This window comes from Prenolepis imparis, unplaced genomic scaffold (genome assembly GCF_030444845.1).
Source record: "Prenolepis imparis isolate NDT839.2.m4 unplaced genomic scaffold, iyPreImpa1.0 SCAF_7, whole genome shotgun sequence".
NCBI classification, from domain to species: Eukaryota; Metazoa; Arthropoda; class Insecta; order Hymenoptera; family Formicidae; genus Prenolepis; species Prenolepis imparis.
The window spans coordinates 11,849,892-11,870,715 of NW_028141165.1; the positions used below are offsets into that span (position 1 = coordinate 11,849,892).

The window sequence follows — 20,824 nt, forward strand, 5'->3', positions numbered from 1 at the left end:
CTTCGAATTAAAACGCATCGTCTTTAAGAGCAACTTTAAGATCTCTCCGAGTGCAGTGACAATGCAGCGCGATTCGCCGTTGCCTATCAACGATTGCGTTGACCTCAAGGCGATATAGACATGTATATATATTGCTATGTTAGATACGTCCCCTCTCCCATACTATGCACCACGATATCACGTAAGCGCGTGCACTTCGCTATTGTATGCATATGCATTACCAAAAAAGATCATTGCGCGACTCAACGCGGTACAAACTTTATTATCGCAATATTATTGCAAAAAGAAGTTATATATAAACGATATCTTCGGAACTCGACATAATTTATGATCTTCCGAGATTTATCGAACAAATGCTGGTTTATCAAAAATCTCAGCAATGTCATATATTTGCTGAGAGATTTCTGCGAGATAATTTATTTTTAGGAATAACGGAAAACACACAGCAGATGTGTAATAACAATAACCTGCGAAATTTGCATAGTAATTAGGAAGATCTCTAAATTTTACATATATGCAAAAGGATTTATGAGCGATATATTCAGATAATCACGTGAGATATAATTATGGATGGCTGTACAAGTTATTTCTGAAATTATGCAAATTGTCATATATTTAGATACACACAATTTTGCAATAGCATTATAAATTAAATTTTCCAAATTTGGAAAGAGACATAATTTACGAAATAAAGACGTTTCATCTCTTATAAAATTAAAAAACGCGATAATAACGCTAGAAATTTTATTATGTTTCCAAAAATTAATATGTTCGTTCCGCGTATGGCGCATAAAGTTCTTTCTATCAAATTATCGCGTGCGGTGAATGACCTGTTATCTGTATACCGATATCACGCGGCCAAGGAATTGGCGACACCCGGTACGTAGGCGAACCACGCAACGTATCGTGCATCCATCGGACGGGAGAAGGGCGTGCCTGCAGTCGTTGCACACTGCGCAGTTTATGCACGCGTTGCATGATCGTAGTGTGCATGTATATGTATTATATGTCGGCTTTCGAGCATAGGCCGCTTATGACACGCGCGTGTAGCTTTAAACGCGACCAGAACGCAAGACTGCTCCCCGTCAACTCAATCAATTGACACAGCACATCTTTTCAGAAAATTCATTAAGAGTGCAAGCATGTCTCTTGGGATTTCTTTTAAAAAGGCAATCAAAAGATTTCAGATTTCGGACCACACAAGGTGAGGAAAGGAGGCACGACGGGAACGAAAGTTCTAATAAATCTTCGTCAGGAAGCGATCGAAGCGGATGCTTCTGATTTAAGAGCGCATATAATGTCGTTTAAGAAAGTCTCTTAATGCTGGAGCATGAAAACATTAAGAAACGCGGCAGTGAATAAATCATTTCGGCTCGCAGGCGTTTCGGCTATAACCGGCCACTCTCCTCTTGATCCAAATAAATGAATCTTAATCACTGGTTGTATGCAAAGAGACACGGCCTTGCCCACCGCGCTCGTAACTGGGTTATGTTTGACACGACTACGTTATATTATCTCATTTGTTACTGTCTCTATCTTTTTGTATAATTTTTCGAGAATTAAAAATACATAAAATACGAGAGGAATTTTAGTAGATAGCTGTATATAAGTGAACGCGTTTTTAATACAGCACTCTAACCGATTTAATTTATTTTGAAAGCGATGGGCACAATGTAATTTTAAAACATAAAGTTCAATAACGTGTGGATATTTCGAAAATATTTTCTGTTGTTAATAAACAATTTACTTTTGTTATATTTTATTCTCTCTGTGTCTCTGCTGAGAGAATTCGACAATATATTGATACTATCAAAAATAGCGTAAAAGAACATGAAATAATCAGAGATTAACTCTTGTAACAAGCAAAAGATGGCAAGATGACGGCAATTTTCCGGAGATGCTGAGTTTCGATAAGACCGTGAAACAATTCGACGTAACTACGAATCATATCATGAATGACGTTCACGATGGAGTCGAGAAGCGTGGAGCGTGTCGGTGGCGAGGGTCCCCCTACTTCCGGCGAACCATATCCGGCAGAACGCCCACCTATATCTCGGTCCACCAGACCGTGCATACTCCCTGATGTGTCCGTAATCTATTGTTCTATTGCGATCGCTACTCTAAACGAAATTGTGTGCAACTCTAACTCTTTGACACGCTATTCAATCTTCGTGTTGATTAAAGCTACATCCAATGCGATATATTTTTTTCGATGCTAATATTATCTTTGCGTTTATAATGTTAGTCTATCAATATATGAAATTATTAGTTAGAACAAAGAAATAATGAATAAATTATAAAGACAATATTCTAACACAATCTTAGAATAAAATCGTAAAAATATCAATTGATTGAATAGTAAGAACAATATATGGTATAATTCGTATAAAATTTTTCAAATTTGTCAAGCATCTGTTATCATAAAGACAAATCAATTTCAATATTTATCATGCATTATCGTTAATTAACGCGATATAATACTCGTATATAATGATTTCGTCCACGTGAAAATTCGCGAGTATAAAGTCGCGACCCTCAATGCAAGAATATTACAGTCAACCAAGAAATGAATGAAATAAAAAATAAGAAAAAAATCTTTTATACTGCACTTCTGACTTCGCAATAAAAATATCGTACGTAGCTAGAATGCATGCACAGCGACGCCAATGGCAGCATTTTAAGTCTGTTTCGTAATTAATCATCGCGACGATATAAATGATATCTCACGATTTTATCGCGCGACGCAAATAATATAGTCTCACGCGAAGGTACGTAAAATGTCATCTTCGGTGGCAAGAAAATTTTGACAAACTTGCGATTAAATGATAAAATAGATAATGATTGACTTCCTTTCTCCATAATTTAGAAATTTATTATAAGTATGCACCGATGAAGGGAAAATATCTAATAAAGGAAATAGATACATAACTGTTACTTTGAACAGGAATATATATTTAGAAATGTGAAAATAGAGGAAAAATAAATTAAATAAAAAAAAATTACAAAATTATTTAAATTATATATTATTTTTACTTATTGATTTTATTTTATTCAAAAAGTAGGAAATTATGTACGTGAAGTAAATGCATTTTGCAATATATCGCTAAAAGTTCATGACATTAATATTTGGGGAAATATTTGGAGAAGCACCACCGACTACTCGCTCGTTAACAATTAACAGTGTTAAAACACAAGTCAGAACCTGGCAAACCAACTTCATGGATCGCGGCCCGACTCAAGCCAATAGAATCGTCAGCGTGAACTGATGTGCGCGTGCGTATATGTGTACACGCGTTATTAACTAATGAAAATTACACGCGGCCGCGCGCCATCGGCCTGACAATGGAGCGGCAGGCTAGACATTTCCAAGACGCATAAGTCAGCCGAGCGTTAGAGCAGAGCCTGCTCACAGGCCAATGTACACTAACCATTTGTCATGCTTGGTTACTGCACGCGCGCTCGGGCACCCGAAGTCACTTCATAAACCTAACCACGGATGGAACACCTGCGGCGCCTAAGGATGCTTGCGTAGCTTTTATCGAGGTGTCAACCACGGCGCTTAGTCGAAAAAATCTAACGACGCGAGTGTCATCGTGTCGATCTTCAAACAAATACATTCGGCGGTTGTCCGAATGATTTCCCAGGGTGCTTCATAAATCTCCAGAGTGTGTGTATATTAATGAATTTAAATAATTGACTAAGCAAAAATTTAAACCAAATACGGAATAAGGAAGTAACTTGTCAGGATGTCATGCTAGGTCGGGCTACGTTCGCAGTGTGGATCTTCCGGTCTACATGCTACGAAATTTGCGGTCAACGAGATCTCGTTCCAGGAGGAATTGGATTATCAATTATCCGGACTTTTCGGCGCGCGCACGGCCATCGCAGACAACGATTCATTATGATCCCGTGACTCCGCACGATATATCTCGAACGAGCGACGAGACTTCGCAATCATATAAACATCACGCGACTCTCAATGCAGCAAAAATGCATCGACCGGTAGATGCACATGTGGCGATGAAGGGCTTTGTAAATAATTACGGAATGAGTAATAAATAGCAATTTTAATTGCCGAAAGATTAATCCCATTAAATTATCTGTATACATGAAGATTTTTAAGAAAGTTATTTATACGGATTTTTGAGATACAGAACGAATAAACAGCATAATTGGGGGCTATGGGTGATGTAAATTTGTAAAAACATAATATGTTAGTATCCAAAATAATATGAAAGTATCCATTTCTCTCTTCTCTCTTTCTTCGAATTTTTTAATACATGCATATTGTTTTTAAAATAAAATAATATTTGCCATTACGATATGTTATTTTACTAAAATTCGCTAAAGAAATGAGCTGCGTAATTATTATAAAATTATCAGTCAAAATCTAGGTGTCTCAATTAAACTTCCTTCCCCCATATTATGTAAAACATATACATAAACATGTGTAAACACGTTAAGAAATTATATACATGAGACAGTTAAGAGGCAATAACTCATACGAAGACGTTCAATCGATTAATGTTCCAGGTAGTAACGCAGTTACCTTTCTGTCAAAAATATATTCGCGCGCGAACACACGCATTAATTTTGAACCAATAAACCTTAATAACAACTAATGCACGCGAGAGATGCCGCACTAATGATGGGAGTGATACAACTTCCTTATAATTATCGTTGATTCGGTAGTCTCCCATCCCTCGACTTCTCTTCGCGGTAAATTAATTACTACGAACGCACGGATAATATATTATAGAAAGTATGCATTAATGAAAAATAAATGCATTGCAAGTAATTGATAGTCAGTTGAATAATAATTAAATGTGGAGATAAATAAAAAATATTATATTACAATCAGTTATAAATTAAACCATTAATTTTATTAATCTCGTATATTTAAATTGTCTAGACAAAGTATAAAGTAAAACTACACATCATTTTCAACTCTTCAATTATAATAAAAAGTTATCCATCCAGGTAAAATATAAAAATAAAAGCGATCAATAATAAACACACATTTAAATTGGTCAATTTAGACGACGCAAAATGCGCTTTCTCCGTAATAAATGGCATGAGGAAAAAATCCTTCATCGGCACTGAATAATTATTCGGGCAATAACTTATCTCGCGCGTCCGGTCGATCGATAACTTATACACCGTCATATAAATTGTAAATTATGTTATTAACGACTTAATTGCGTTGGATTATCGATGCTTATCGGCACGACACTATTTAAAAGTTATAATATAAGATCACAATCTTTTTCACACAAATGTAATGCAATACTATTTAATATAATTGCTTCTCGACTGCAAAGATATTTCTCAAAGATACGACAAATATTAATTATTATTTAATTATTAATAAATTTGACTCGCTCGTTAAAAAACAAAATAATGACTTATAGGTATCCTTAATTTTTTCTCGAATTTTCTTTTAATTTATTTTTATTAATAATATTCGCCATTTTTTATCAGAAATTTTAAACACAACTAATATTAATCTTTATATCCTATTATTTCTTTATATTGTTTACATCTTTGCAAAATTTTGAAAGAGTCCATGACGTTGATTCTATAGATACACACCGTGATTTTCGCAAGTTTTTTATTTCTATACCAGTTGCCGAACTACCTCGTCCTATTTGTCCGTTTTTGGGCGACAGTGTACGGAAGAAATCTTTCCGGTTTTGGCGGTATAACCGGTTTTGACTTCTTTTTTCATTTCTTACTGAGGATACGCGGGGGGCCTTCTGTGAGATTTTTCGTTTTTATTTTTCAGTGTGCCTTTACATGCGGATGTACAATTCACGTATTTAATTTATTCAGTACCGAATCCTCGTTAATCAAAAGAAAAAATTTAATTGTTTACTATCGATATTCAAATTGCATCTACATTACAATTTTATTAGAAATGTGTATTCAAAAAATAATAAAAGTTTTCTATAAATAAGTATAGCAAACATTTATAATATACATATTCAAAGCAAAGAATATTTTTGTGAAGATATTTATTTTATGACAAAAATTCGATTGTTATATTTTAAGATAAATTATATGAAATGTAAAATAGATAATTTTTCACAATTAAACTGTATTAACAACAAAATGTATATAACTGTTGTAATTTATAGCTCAAGTATCAGTTAAGTGGTATGTGTGTGTATAGTTAAGTACTTTATAAATAATTAATTTTACTTAATAAAATGTTGATAATATTAAATATTTAAAAAATGAGAAAAAACAACGCATGCAATTCACAGAATTACTGATTGCACTGACCTTACTCATGTCTAGAAATTTTTTGAATTATGATATCAGCGATGCTAATTATACAGATCGGCAGGTAGTTGTCGAGAGCACAACGTGTCACGCATGAAGAGCGCAGTAATTCTCGCAACTAACATGAACACCGACGTTTTTCATTAGCACTCTCGAGAGTTCAGCCGAGTTAATTTCCCCTTTAAATAGATCGGCGTTTACGTTCGGAACCCGTCATTAGCGTACATCGAACAAAGAGAGAAGCGCGAATTAAGGAATACAGAAGGCGGCGAGACGTTATGCAGTCCAAAGAAAGAGAGAGAGAAAGAGAGAACATTAGTTATCGTTACTTCGTGCAGAATATTTTAATGTTTCTCACTATGATAGTATTGCGGAATTATCACTTTTCCATTCAATATATGCTTTAATACAACAATAATTCAAATGTCGAAAGGGAGAAAGGAACGAATAATAAATCTGACAGTGAAAATTAACGTAATTCAATTATATCAAGTCATAATTGTGTAATATTTTGAAATCATATTAGAACGTAACTGGCCAAATTATGTTAAACCCAACACAAATAGTATGAACTATTTGAGTTCTTAAGTATACTCGTTTTACTACGATTAGCATTTGCTAATAACATAAGCCTAGAAATGATCCGCGTCGGAAGATTAATAGCAAGCATCACTAACGGTACACAATAAGTGTCAGACATAATTAATTTAACTCTAATTTAAACTAATTTCTTTCTCAACTTTCTCAATTTAAAAAATGCAAATAAAACGTACATTATATAAAAATTATTTCGAAAAGATAATACTTTTATTAGAACTGAATAAATGCCATTTGGAAACTAATTTCATTAATATACAAATTTTATTTATTGCAACTTGTACGTATCTCTGCCCATAGTAATGGTGCGATAATAGTTCATAGTAATAAAGTGACGAAGTGTAGCGAGTTCAACGCAGAGACAACGTAATAAAAACCAGACTATTAAACATGCGTATAATAAATGCGGGTGCAAACATTGGGAAAGCCATCGTATTTGCTATCTCGACTCGTTTTAAATACCGCGGATATCGCGCGAACAAGAGAGTACATATATACTAGGGATGAGTGAACTAATAAAACGTTGAACTAATAGTTTCAACGTTTTATTAGTTCGCGTAATCTGAAATGTTCGATCGTACGAGTAGCACGGAACGACGGAAAGTAAACTTTGCGAGCAATAAGCGAGCATCATATGCCACCGGTTAAAACATTTCGAATTGACGGGCCATTTCGGCGACTGTTAATATTGAAACAGCTCGAGATTAAATTTTTCTACAAAGAGAAAGAGAAAAGAGAGGGTGTTACAGAAAAATAATAACTCACGTGAAAAAGAGCCATTATTTATAGCGAAAATAAAAGGCACGAGAAATGCCTTTCCAACAGTAATAAATTTTTATATCAAAATTAATGTTTTTATTTTATGAAAGTATTGCATAATTTTGTTTTTCATATGTATATATATTTAGCTCGCTTATTTATATATCTATTCTTATAATATATTTTTTTATTTAAAAATAAAATACTATTTAATAAATAAAAATATCTCAAATATCACAACGGTGAATACATGATGTATTTTCTGTGATTTCTTCACCGAATCGTTATCAAAACCAATGCTGTCACGAGACACGTTATCGATAAGCTGGCAGAATCGAGTATACCGAATGGCGCATGAAATAAAACGCAATGTCGAACAGGTTTTACTCGATGGATGCGGCAACACGTTGGAATCAGAAAATAGATATAGACCTGAGAGTTCGATTTTACGAGGAAGTGATTCGTGGAACGCATCTTTTATCGCCGATATTTGTCGGCAATATAGCCACTTACTGATTCGTCGGTGCAAAAAGTGATTCTATTAACTCGACAATGTTCTGAGTTTCAGTATATAGAAATGACACGATTTAAACGACTTATGTACATACATTATATACGCGTTATATATTGTTATATATTATACTGTTATATATATTATTCATGCCTCGATTTTATGAGGTATCGAATAGATGTTGCTACTTAGGTGTGGTCGCTCATTATCATTCACAATCGATTGCTACATCAATATTTTGGAACGAGAAATTATATCATATGTCATAGCCTCGGGATATAAGGACAAGAATACGGACAAGTGCACTTGAATGTATACTTTCATATCAATGAGATAATGGAAATTTTTTCTAGAATGTAAATATTCTGAGAATATTAATGTACTCTAACATTGATTTCTTTTACATTAAGATACGGTTGCAAGCAGTATTAAAGTTTTAACACGATATATTAAAAATTTTTTTTTAATTTTATCACATTTATTATTCGTTATTAATTATACGCAGATGTATGATTTTGCGCTATCATTAGTGAACTGAGAAGAATGTTACTGTATTAACATGCATTTTGTTAAAATATTGACATATTTAGTTGCAGCTATGTAGAAAGTAAAAAAAATGTGCATTTATTGACTCGAATATATCGCCTTACGTTGTGAATATATTTTTCACATAAAACGCATTAAAGGTAGCATACTGGGTGTAAGACTTCTTTCGAGGGAAGTGAAAAATGAAACGACTTCGCGGTACAATTCATCACTCGCGCTGGTTGCAGTCTTCGAGAAAGTGATGCATGTCTGTTGTCGGGGATGCTATGCCGAATATCATTTATCCTATAACACGAATACGCTCGCGAGATATATTCAAAGATCATTCACGCTTAACACGAAAGGATCATGTCGATATAACTCGTATACTTCACAAAGATATAGTATAGGGATTAAAGAATAATAAAATTTATATTGATACGATTTCAAATAATAAGAGAGCTTTCGCACTGTGAAATCTATTTCGTTTTTATTATTCGTGAAAAGTTCCAATATCGTTAGAACGTTTTAATTTGGTGAACAAGAGTTGAAATATTTGAGGCAACTATTCTGTTGGATAATTTTTTAAACAAGCATAATTAAAGATTAAACGATAGTATAATTAGTGATGAGGTGATTAGTCGCGATAAAACGAATGCAATTGCTAGAATAGAGAAGTTTGCGGTATAGAAAAAATCCCACGCGAAAGAGAACATATTGAATTACTAAATAGAATGGAATAATTTCGACATAAATAATTAATAGAGGCAGCATTATTAATGTAAAAATAAAACAACCGCAATTGTGAAGCAATAAATCATTCTTGAAACACGCGAGATATACGAACAATTATTACGAACAATTAAAGTGTCGAATTAATGAAGTAACGTCAAGATGGATCGCGATATAACGTTATACGAGAACATTCGAGCATTGCCAAGACGAGATCGCCCTCGTAGCATGCGAGAGCTCGCATCCTGGGGAAGGGAAGCGCTGTTTCCTGCAAAATGCCCGGCCGTCATATGTTCACTTAAGAAATACAAGCTAATTTTTCACGATGCATTGTAAGCGTATTTCCTTCACGTCGTCCGTAAACGATCACTAAAATTTGGGAATCTTGCTCGTTAAAAAGTAATGCGGGTTGTTTCGGGGTCCGGTTAATATTTCAACGCGGGATTACGAGATTCTTGGCGCAGATGCTATTCCAATTTCGAGTCCGGCATTCTATATGAAGATTCTTTATTATTAATTTTATTAGCCACGAAATTCAGTAATATATAATGTTAAGCGACCGCGGGCGAATCAATCCTGCATATTATTCTCGTTACGCTAGGAAAACCACAGGGAATGAACGCCCGGCGGAAGAGTGGAAAATTTATAGTCGGTATAAAGTATTAATGTTATCACGTTTTCTCAATTACGCAGCTTGAGTTTAGACAAAAACAAGAGTAATAATAAGCTGTCGAGAGGAAGCACGGCGTCAACCGTGGACGTGCACATTTTTTTTATATTCTGTGAAAAAATATATAAAAAATATTCAATGTTATATATTTATGTAAAATATTTCCAAGAGAGTATTTTTATTACAGTTGACAAGCAAAACGAGGATTTGTTTGGCATACAACATATTTATATCCTTGCTTTTTTTAAATTTTGTATAGTTGTAAAGAGAAAATCGAGAATTTTATATCTCATACTTCGAAATAATTGTTATAATACACTGTGATTTATTTTACTCTCCTGGCTTTTACCGCTATTTCGTTCTACGCGATGCAAATAACGACCGTGCGATAAACGTTATTTAATTCGCATTCACTTCGAATTGCACTCGCCTCGAAAAGTTACGTATCTTGGTCGCATCTCGTAGGAAGGGAAGGAAAAAGGCGTGTGGCACGTTATTTCTCCAGTTGATTACATCGTATAAGATTGTAACATCCGAAGTGCGACGCCCACGCCGTCGATTAATTGTTCGAACGGTTAAAGACGATGCCCGAAATAAACGACGTTCGCGAAAGTGCATCTAACTTGTATATGGGCGTTGTGAATTGTATTTTTCGGTCTTGTTATATACACGGACTATTAACATACAATATATAAGAGGCATTTATTTTGCAAGGTATACTCTCTGCGTTTTCGAAGGCTACACGTAAGTTTTAATTGCGCAAATTTTAATTTTACGTGCCAAATTTAACTCTTAACATTTACAGACAAATAAAACGGTCTATATGATAAAGAACAAAATATTAAAATAATACGATAAAGCTTGTTAATCTGTATAAATGATCATTTTTAGAAAAATCTGGGATGAAAATGATATATTATTATGATATTCTTCGATTTGCATCGTCCATACATGTGTACTTAATATAGTTTCTCATAAAAACCAAATACTAAAGATTAGTCTATAATCTCGGCGAATGAAGTCACTGTCTCGTCGAGCGTCGCGACGAAAAAATCGCAAAAACGTGTCGACAATCACTCGTTTGTAGTGACGTAATGAGATTTTATCACCGGATAATGTATGACCGGAGGCTGTTCTGCGCACTTGGCGCATATCCATGCCAACGAGATATTAAAATGAGCTCAATTATGCAGGCAGAGGTGTAACGTTCTCTTTCTTATCGATGGCTAATGATTGCGGAGCGCGGTCATTAAACTAATGTTCTGTTCAAGATACGAACGTGTCAGTTTGCCACGCGAGATATCTGTTTCTTTCTAATATGATTTGGCGGAAAATCTGCTTTAATATTATAACTAGAGAGAATATAATTAAATCTCTATAAATATAACTGAAAATGAAAAAGCCATATAATGTATAATTTTGATTTATATCAGTTTGTATAGCTATTAGCAATTATTATGATGAATAAATGAATTTAAATTTATGTACATATCTCGGAAAGTTATAGTATTATAATAATATAATAAATTAAATACACACGGCAATACAAGTATCTATTAAAAAGATTATTATGATCATATTTTGAAATAATTAAGAAGTAATAAAAAAACTATAAAAAAAGATTGTATATTTAAAGAAAATAAAAAATTGTGACACGTTTTAACGTTACTACGTAACAGTAACGATCAGTAACAGTTTCACAATAGTGACAGTTGGTTACTGACGTTTCGCATTCTCTATAGCTTAGCGGAACAACTCTCTTTCCGCAAGCGTTATAAAACATTGATCACTGAGAAATATTCCACGTGCAGGCGGAAAGACCCCGAGCTACTAATATGTTAGCTATAACGGAACTTTGAGAAATATTTGCAATCGTAAAATGACATTTATACGAGATTAATTCCTAAATTATACATTTTGAAGTAAATTCAGCTTTTATCGTCTATGAATTTAAAATTACTCGAAAGATTGTCTTCGCTAAACACCGTCGTTCCTTTGCAGTATATCATTGCCGTTTTTTTTAATTTTGTTGTTTAAATAGATTTTCCATAGTTTTTTCCAGAACAGAAAGTTTCAATTTAGAAAATTTGTTGCAACGACGCTTGTGATTTATATGTGAATTTACAAACTGTAACACGATCGGTCGTTCGCTGGACGCATCTCGGTACATCGCTTCGATGGCGATCTCGTACGCGGCTCAACTCTCACGCTACATATGGAAGAGAGTCGATTATCGGTATCACGTAAGCGCGATCGATTTTTCGACGGTCCATTTAACGGGCGTGAACACGTGCGCTTTCTGATTTACGACACTCTCGGATAATAAGCAACCGTATTCAGCGGCACCGTTACTTACTTCCCACACGGTGAAATTGCGCAAAAATCGCTAATTATGAAATTATTTAATTGGGAATTTCTCCCTTTAAGGATGATCGGTAGAAATTACTACGGTGTAAAAGCATAATTAGACGATGATTTTACATATCAAAGAATCTCAGTTGAATATTAAAATAAAAATATAAGACAGTAAAAAAATTCTTATAATCATAAATTAACGAATTACACGCATCTTTCCAATTAACGATGAACGAATAGATATGTGAGGAGATGATAAATCACTGTGCGCCAAGATTGTAAACTAAGCCGGTACCGAAGCTCGAGTGGAAAGGAACTCGCGATTAATTCAACAATAACGTTCCACGCATAAAACGCGTCGCATTCGTTAACGGAGTACATACCGGAGGGTCCGAAACGACAAAGAATTCGTCCGAATTTTATGGCGCGGACCAACCGCGCGAACAACTTCTTCTCTCCCTCTGCCGGAACAAAATGGCGCTCTTTTAATTTACGAATCGTTAATGTCGTCTGGGTGAGCACTAAAGTCGATGAGAGGCCGCGACCGCGGACCGGAGGTTTAAGGCCGGTGTAAATTTCGTTGGTGTTAAAGAGGTGCCAAATTTTTTAAATCACCTGGTCGAGCGTTCCGCTTTCACGATAATGCAAGAGCTCGCGGTGTATAGAACGCGCCTTTCGGCAACTTTGTTTCGGCATCGATATGCATCGTCGTGCAGAATCAGCAACATGTGCTCGAAATAATACAATTATTACAGAGTTATTACAGAGAGAACGAAACCACTTTTTGGAAGTTATTACACGGATGAAAAATAAGGCGGGTCTGAAGAAACAAGTAATTTTATTATGTAAAATATGTGCTAGATATCATGAATATTTTTTTCTTTTATACAGATTTATTATATATATTAATTTGAGATAAATTTTTTTAGTGCAAGTCTTATCATAAATTAAATTATAACAGAATTTGTTATATATAGAAAATAAGAATTTTTTTGGAATTTTACTACACTTTCAGCGTTTAATTTCTGCGCGACAGTTTATATTTATCAAATACCTGCGCGTTTATTGTGGGAAGGAAGTAACGAATAATAATGGCATGCAATTGTTAGCACACACATTTATTTCACTTTCGGTAAACTCGCGAAGCGAGAGAACAGCGACAGCCGATATGGTTACTTTGTGCGCTTGAATTTTGAGTGAGAAGATTCACGAGCTTTTTACGACCCACCCGCTGCGCAGGCTGAGTCACTTCGCGACGCATGTGCTGGTGGTCGTTTCAGGGACCGTAAGTACCCACATTACCAACGAATATTGCCGATAAATAACGCGTCCCACTTCCTCGTAAAATCAGATGTACACTCCACGCGAGCCCTCCCTTTTCGCCGAGCTCGGACTTCTATTTCTACATTGTAACCCGTTCTTGTGATAAAATTATCTGTCGCTATTTCTGAACTGCCTTGATCCGTTTATTGCACTCAGCATAATTGTTCGTAGATTTCACACTGCCATAAAGTACTCGCAACAGTTATCTATTTGTCATAGCTGTCGTCTACTTGTCGTAGTCGCGAATAAACTGCATTGGTCGAATTTATAGCATATTATTTGTTTTATTAGTAATACCATAACATAATTGTTATGGTATTACCTCGATGTCTCGACAATTGACGCTAATATGTAAACGGCATGTGTCTCGAGTTTCGATACAGCGACGTTTCGAGACACCATCGTGTATATGCATTATGCACCGCAGTGTTATTAATGTGTCTCATAAACGCGGGCGCGATGGACAACGTCTATTAAATTCGACCGGATGCTAAATATATTGATTCGTCGCTGCAGGTAGCAATGGTAGATTATTTAAAGGAGTGGACGACCGATTTTCAAGCGGTCGATTTTCTCGTCGTCTTCGCAAAAAGAAAGAAAGGGGAAGGGGGAAAAAAAAAAAGAATTATTTTCGGAGAGAGGAAAAAGGATCTAAATCACGAAAATTAAAACGTGCGTTTATTTATCGTCATTATTAATAACGCGACATCGATAAAAAAGACCGTCCAAAAAATTCCAAATTACGATTTCGTGAGAAATCTATGAACTTTCATGAAATATAAATATAAAATGCTTTTATCATACTATATAATTAAATAATAAAAATTTGTCGAAATGTGGGGCCCCCCGGGCCAGCTTAATATAAGACCACAATCTAGAACATCTTTATGCATCTTTGCATAACAAAGATAAGAATTGAACGAAATATCGGAATTATGAAGTCTGAGTCCATAATTATTAAATTAAAGTCAAAATTAAGAGAATCTGTAAAGTCGAGTGAATAATGAAGCTCGAGAAAATAAAAGCTTTGCGAGTTCATCGCATCATCTATCAACTGCTGCTTTTTTTTCGATGTTCATTTCTCCGCGAGTCTATCCGATCGCTCATTTCATTCGCCGATACTTTAATCCGATTGATCGATCTCTGATTCGCGTCGGTGCCATTAGTTTCTTCGATTCGTGACGATGGATCTATCAACACCGCAAATACCATTAGTGCATACCGCGGCTTTTTGCAATTAACCTTACTAATGATTACGAAATCGTCCGCTATCGTCTGCTAACCTATCGAGCTCCGTCTCGATTAATTAATCTAATCACTCTTTATAAGCTACCCCGACTTTCATTCGATCATCGCCGCTAGAAAGCGGCAGAGCCCGCGATCACCAATTATTTATACGCATTATAATTAGCATAATCTTGCTCTAATTCTTTCATAGAGACAATCATTTTCCTTCTAAGAAAAATACTGACCGACAATCTTTTCCAATAAATTTTTTTAGCGATAAAAATAATTTTTATTAATTTACTTTTCCAATTTTTATATTTTCAACTACAATTCAAAATAATATACAATATATTCTCTTAGCAAATTTTCGTCGATATCAACACGTTCGTTCGAAAATCATACACGACTGCTTCAAAATAAAATAATCGTTAGACAGTGTTACTATAATAACAAAAAAATCCTCACAGAAAAAATAGTCGGCCGTCCTGGATTTTCTCTTATGGATTATGAATATAATAGTGATATTCCAGCTATCCGTAAAACCATGATGATGCTGGAATAGGCGCAGATATTACGCGGACGCACGACTAGACATTAGTAAACTCCTCTTTCTCGCGGGGAACATATACATTAATTTAAAACTCGTCCGGCCGAGATCTTATCAATGTATTTCGAAAGCGAATCGTGCCCGCGCATACACAGGGACGTAATGCATACGTCGTCATGCATATGCATATAAACGTTTGTATAACGTCGCTATTTTTTGTTACTTGCGATTCGAATCTGCGTCTCGCAGCAAAATAATATGTCATTAATTAAAGACAATGTCATTTTAAGTTGGTAATTGAGTTTTGAGAAAGATATGTGAAGGATTTTTGGAAAATTATCGAAGCGTGCGTTTTTGGGACAACTCGTGCGTATACGAACAGACACAATAACGATAACTGCGATCTCTAATGCGCGTCGCATAATAATACGCACCGAGTGTATTAAAGCGCGGCATATCGCGTTTCATCACACACATCGTCGCCGAAGAACCTCTTGTTCCAGATTGCATTATATAGATCGCGCAAGTTATATACGTGCGGCTAATACCTAGATCCGCGATATCAGATTTTATCGTTTCACGTGAAAGAATGACAATTAACGAGCTGATTTAGATTCTGAATTACGACACATTGCGTTGAGGAAACGTCTGCAAGCGCGAACGCGTGCTGTACGTAGATACTTGTACTTGTCTTGCAACACGGCAGCTGGAGATCACGATCAAATAAAAAGATATATATTTAAAAAAAAAAATATATATATACATATGCGATATATCGCAGTAATTTAATTGGGGCATTAATGTCTATAATATTTCCGTACATCTTTGCTTCCCACCCGATAAAAAAAAATATAATAATTTTAATATTTCAATATTTCGCAATATAAATTTATATATATCATTATAATCAGTCTGCATTAATATATAGAATGGAAATGTTACTTCTACAAAGCAAAACTATTATTGCAAAATATTTTTAATAACATATTTAACAAGTGAAATTATAATTTATATATGTGCATACTTCTATTATAAGTATTTTATTTTTGTTAAAACTTAGAGTTGGATTCGCAAAACAATGATCATGGGCAGAATCAAACGGCACCTGCTTATTCTCAGCTTTCGACTCAGCTAATTCTCAAATAACACGTTTACTGTTTCAACAGTCTCAGAAAGTATAGCTTTGACAGGAATTCTTCATTGGATATTTTTAAAACAAATTAGTTAGCTAATTCCTATACTGAATAAATCGTTCTCGGATCAGAAAAATATCTTGGCTTTTCTTTATAGAAAAGAAAAAGTCACAGGCAGCCTTTCATTAAGAATAAAGAAACATCTCATTAGATGTAATCCAGAGTTTTTGAGTCAAACGATATCACACTTATTATTACGTCGGCCGATGTTTCGCGCAATTATGCGAGAGACGTAAAATCATGTGTGTGAAGCTGGCGTCTTATTTTGTAGAAACTAATAAATAATAAAGAGTTCGAACTTTATTTTCAATAGTTCTAGAGTTCTTGATAGTTTAAACAAATAGTTCTGGTGATTAAAGCAACGAAAATGCCTTAGAACAAATTGAGACGTCAACTTTACGCAGTGTCTCACTTTGTCCTAAGGCATTTTTATTGCTTTAATGACCAGAACTATTTGTTTAAACTATCAAGAACTCTAGAACTATTGAAAATAAAGTCAGAAATCTTAATTATTTATGAGTTTTTACGAAATGAGATGCCAGCTTCACACACATGACAAGACACATGACCGCAATGAAAAAAAGAACGATACGAGGAAAGATAGAAATAGATGCTGTGACTCACCATGAAAACCATGAACCTTGATTGCAGGTTGGCGCTCCCGATGTAAGTCAGCGTTTCCAGCCACCGTGATGATCGCCGGGATGGTGTCCGCTTCCACTTCACTTTGTTGCAGACTGTCCTTTTTTCCTCTTCCTTCACACTCAACACAGCCGCGGAAAAAAAAAGAGTCAATCTCACTTTACCGAGATTACGCGCACTGGATTTTTTTTATTTTATTCGCCTCTTGAATTTGACGAATGAAAGGACGCCGAAAATTATTGTCGTTGAGAGAAATGCGATAAGCGGACGTATTATTCACAGACGCGATTTTTATTGTTTACGCGATGCAAAAAAATGCGGATCCACACGCGCGTTCCTGTCTCTAGTCGCGAATAACCGACGAATATCCAGCCGAGGATATTTTATTAACTATTAATTGATCTAACTAAGTAACTTATTAATTGGCTATCGCGCGGTGACGACGAATATTGGTCGTCTACCGGCATTCGATTGGCATACTGGCATGAATACTGGCCCGTTCGGTTCCGGTCACCTGCAACATATAAATCCATTGTCTGCATTAGAGAGATTGTCGTGCTATGGAAAATTAGGAAACGTAACTAGCATTGCGGAGATAATAATTTCGGTCGCCTTTGCAGCGACCAAGAGCTGCCGCATCGAAATAGAAGTTATAGTCTTAAATCAACATTTCGCAAATATCATTTATTATAAAAGCGAACTTGTGATTCATCAATTTAATAACCTCTACTTCAAACTCAACAATTAATACGCGCAATCCAATATTATATGTACATTTATAAATCAATAAAATTTGTATTAGTAATTATTATTAATGAAGTTATTAATAGTATTTATACTATTAATAACAAGTATATAATTCTTGTTCATATGTTATTCATAATTTATATAGTATTAAGATTTATTTGAATATATTTGAAAATATCTTCATATATCATCGAGATATAAAATAATATAGCAATTTTTTAGTTATCATTATGTGCAATTTTTTATAACAGTTTTTGCTTATTAAAGCTATAAAGAATAATGATATAAATACTTTTTCATTTTGTGTATTATGGCAAGATAATAATATAAGGAAAGATGTTCTCGTCGAGAGATTTATTGAGGCGGAAATATTAGCCTCCGTTATTTTGTTCTGAGGATCTAGCATAGTCAATCGGATTACCAGGAAAAACGTAGCAAATCGGATAATAGAGTGAGCAATGGCATCATTTTGCGGGGCGCGGTCGAGTGTTCACTGGGCCTGTGTGACGCACCCGGTCTTTATTTAAATCATTCGATCCGTCATGTTATAATAGATTAACTATTATATAATAGTTAATCTATATTATAGATAATATAATAGGTTAATAGTCGAAGAAATAGAATTCACCGTAGTTCGAAGCTGCTCTCACTATTTTCGTGCCTTTCGTGACTGCGAAACTAGAATTTGATGAGACCGTAATGTGTGTTTGAAATTACAACTAAATACGATTTTGTTCTTCTTTCACAATCATTTTTTTACATAAAATAAATGTCTACATATTTTCGAAGTCTATAAACTTAATCGTGAGTCACTCTTATTATAGACACGATTAATTATATCACGGAATTTATCCTTATTTACTCTTTACTCGATCCGATTGTTTTATTGCACGAATTAATCCGAATTATACATATAATATTTAGATCATCGAAGAGTTAAACAATAAAGCATCGGACAAAATATATTTGATTCTAAGTATTGCCGAAATATTTTACGCGCTGGCGGGAGTATATGTACATAAACTGCGCGATACATTTCACAGTCATTCTCACAATGGGATTCGAACGAGAAGGTATTCCATATAATATATTATCATACGTAATATCATGCAAATTATATATGATCATTCCGTATAATTATTATAATTAGCAATTATCAGTCGCATGATTAATTATTTTAAAATGCTATAATTTAATATCCCGCATACGTATACGCATAGCATGTAAAATATTTCGGCAATAACAAAGTATTCGGCCTTGCCTTGATGTCGTCTATTATTGATATGTTGTGTCTGTTTATCATTCACACACCGACACCCGGAGCAGAAACATAGTGATACGCTCCGACTTTTCGATGATCGATATGCATAATTCGGATCAAGAATGTGCAGTAAAACAATCGAATCGTATAGGATCGAATAAATAAAGATAAGAATAAGCTCCGTGATAAATCGTCTAATAAATAATCTCTATAAAATTAATCTCTTAAAAATATTTGTACAATTTACCGATAAATACCGAATTATATGCCATATCAAAACTAAAAATATCGACATTCTGCAAAACTAAAATATCTTTTGTCTATTAAACCTATACGCGAATATTTAACGAATTGGCAAAACAAACAGAATAACAGCAGAGTCGCTTCCTATATTCGCGTCGTTTGCGCGTTCGTGTTTTACCACTTGCTCGCGATCTTGCACATCTATGCGTCTCGCCGGCGTATGTTTTTATAGGTTTATGAATGGAGCAGCACGCGTGCCCGTCGAGCTGAAGCATACTGTGTGTAAGAGGCGGCGGCAGCGAAAGTGACCTGCTCTAACTTGTATCTGTTCGCTTGAGGCGTACATCACGCGTGTGTATATATGGCGCGTACCCACGCACATGCACGCACGCACACATTTATACATATATGCGCAGGCAAGCAAGTAAGGCAGGTAAAGAATTGCCCTGGATAATTGCATCGAGTGGTAAACCACACAACGAACGGCTAGCGCGAAACGCTGCTGGGTGCAACAAAGGGCCACTTCAATTTCTTTAGCTCTAGCACATCGTGGTGAGAATTTAAAAGGGAAAAACATATTATCGGAGAAAAGTCTTTTGTACGAGTGAAACATTCAGATAAAATAAAAATATGATTTAGATCAGCAGCAAGAAAAATAAAAATAATGAAAATCATATCAATTATTTTTCTTAACAAAACAAAATTAAAAAATAGAGACTAGAAAATAAACATACAAATCTATATAAGTCTTTATATCTTATCTATTCTATATAAATATATATACATACGGAGAGAGAAAGAGAGAGAGAGAGATTCAGTTTCTCTTTCTCGCAAAGAGGAAATAGTTTCACCTATCAAAAGATAATTAATTAGAAATTGTTTACTCTAAACTATAAATGATTAATTAAAGTATTTAATTAAATGTTAAGCACTTTTAGTAAAACTACTCAGAGAAGATTCAATTAACCTTATATAGATTACAAACTGGATATGAGTGTCTAATAGAATAATGAAGATTTAGCATAACATGATATTCATTAAAATGCAGGTAAAATCATATCGGAATCATTAGTTATCATCGTTAGTCATCGCATTTTATTATCATCATTTGTCACAATCGATAGAAAGTTGCAAAGCGTAAAATTAATCATGTATCTACATATCCATCAGCGCGAGAACCAGACAAGTGACTTTCCCGCGCGACTAC

General features: G+C 34.6%; 1 protein-coding gene across 1 annotated transcript in view; it reads right to left on the minus strand.

Annotated features, from left to right (window-relative positions):
• Window positions 1-20,824, minus strand: part of LOC145938774 (uncharacterized) — a 297,324-nt gene that overhangs the window by 261,998 nt on the left and 14,502 nt on the right. The window contains exon 2 of the mRNA XM_083042528.1: window positions 17,349-17,880. Coding sequence (XP_082898654.1) covers window positions 17,349-17,360 — 12 coding nt within the window. The 5' untranslated portion in view covers window positions 17,361-17,880. The remainder of the gene's footprint in view (window positions 1-17,348; window positions 17,881-20,824) is intronic.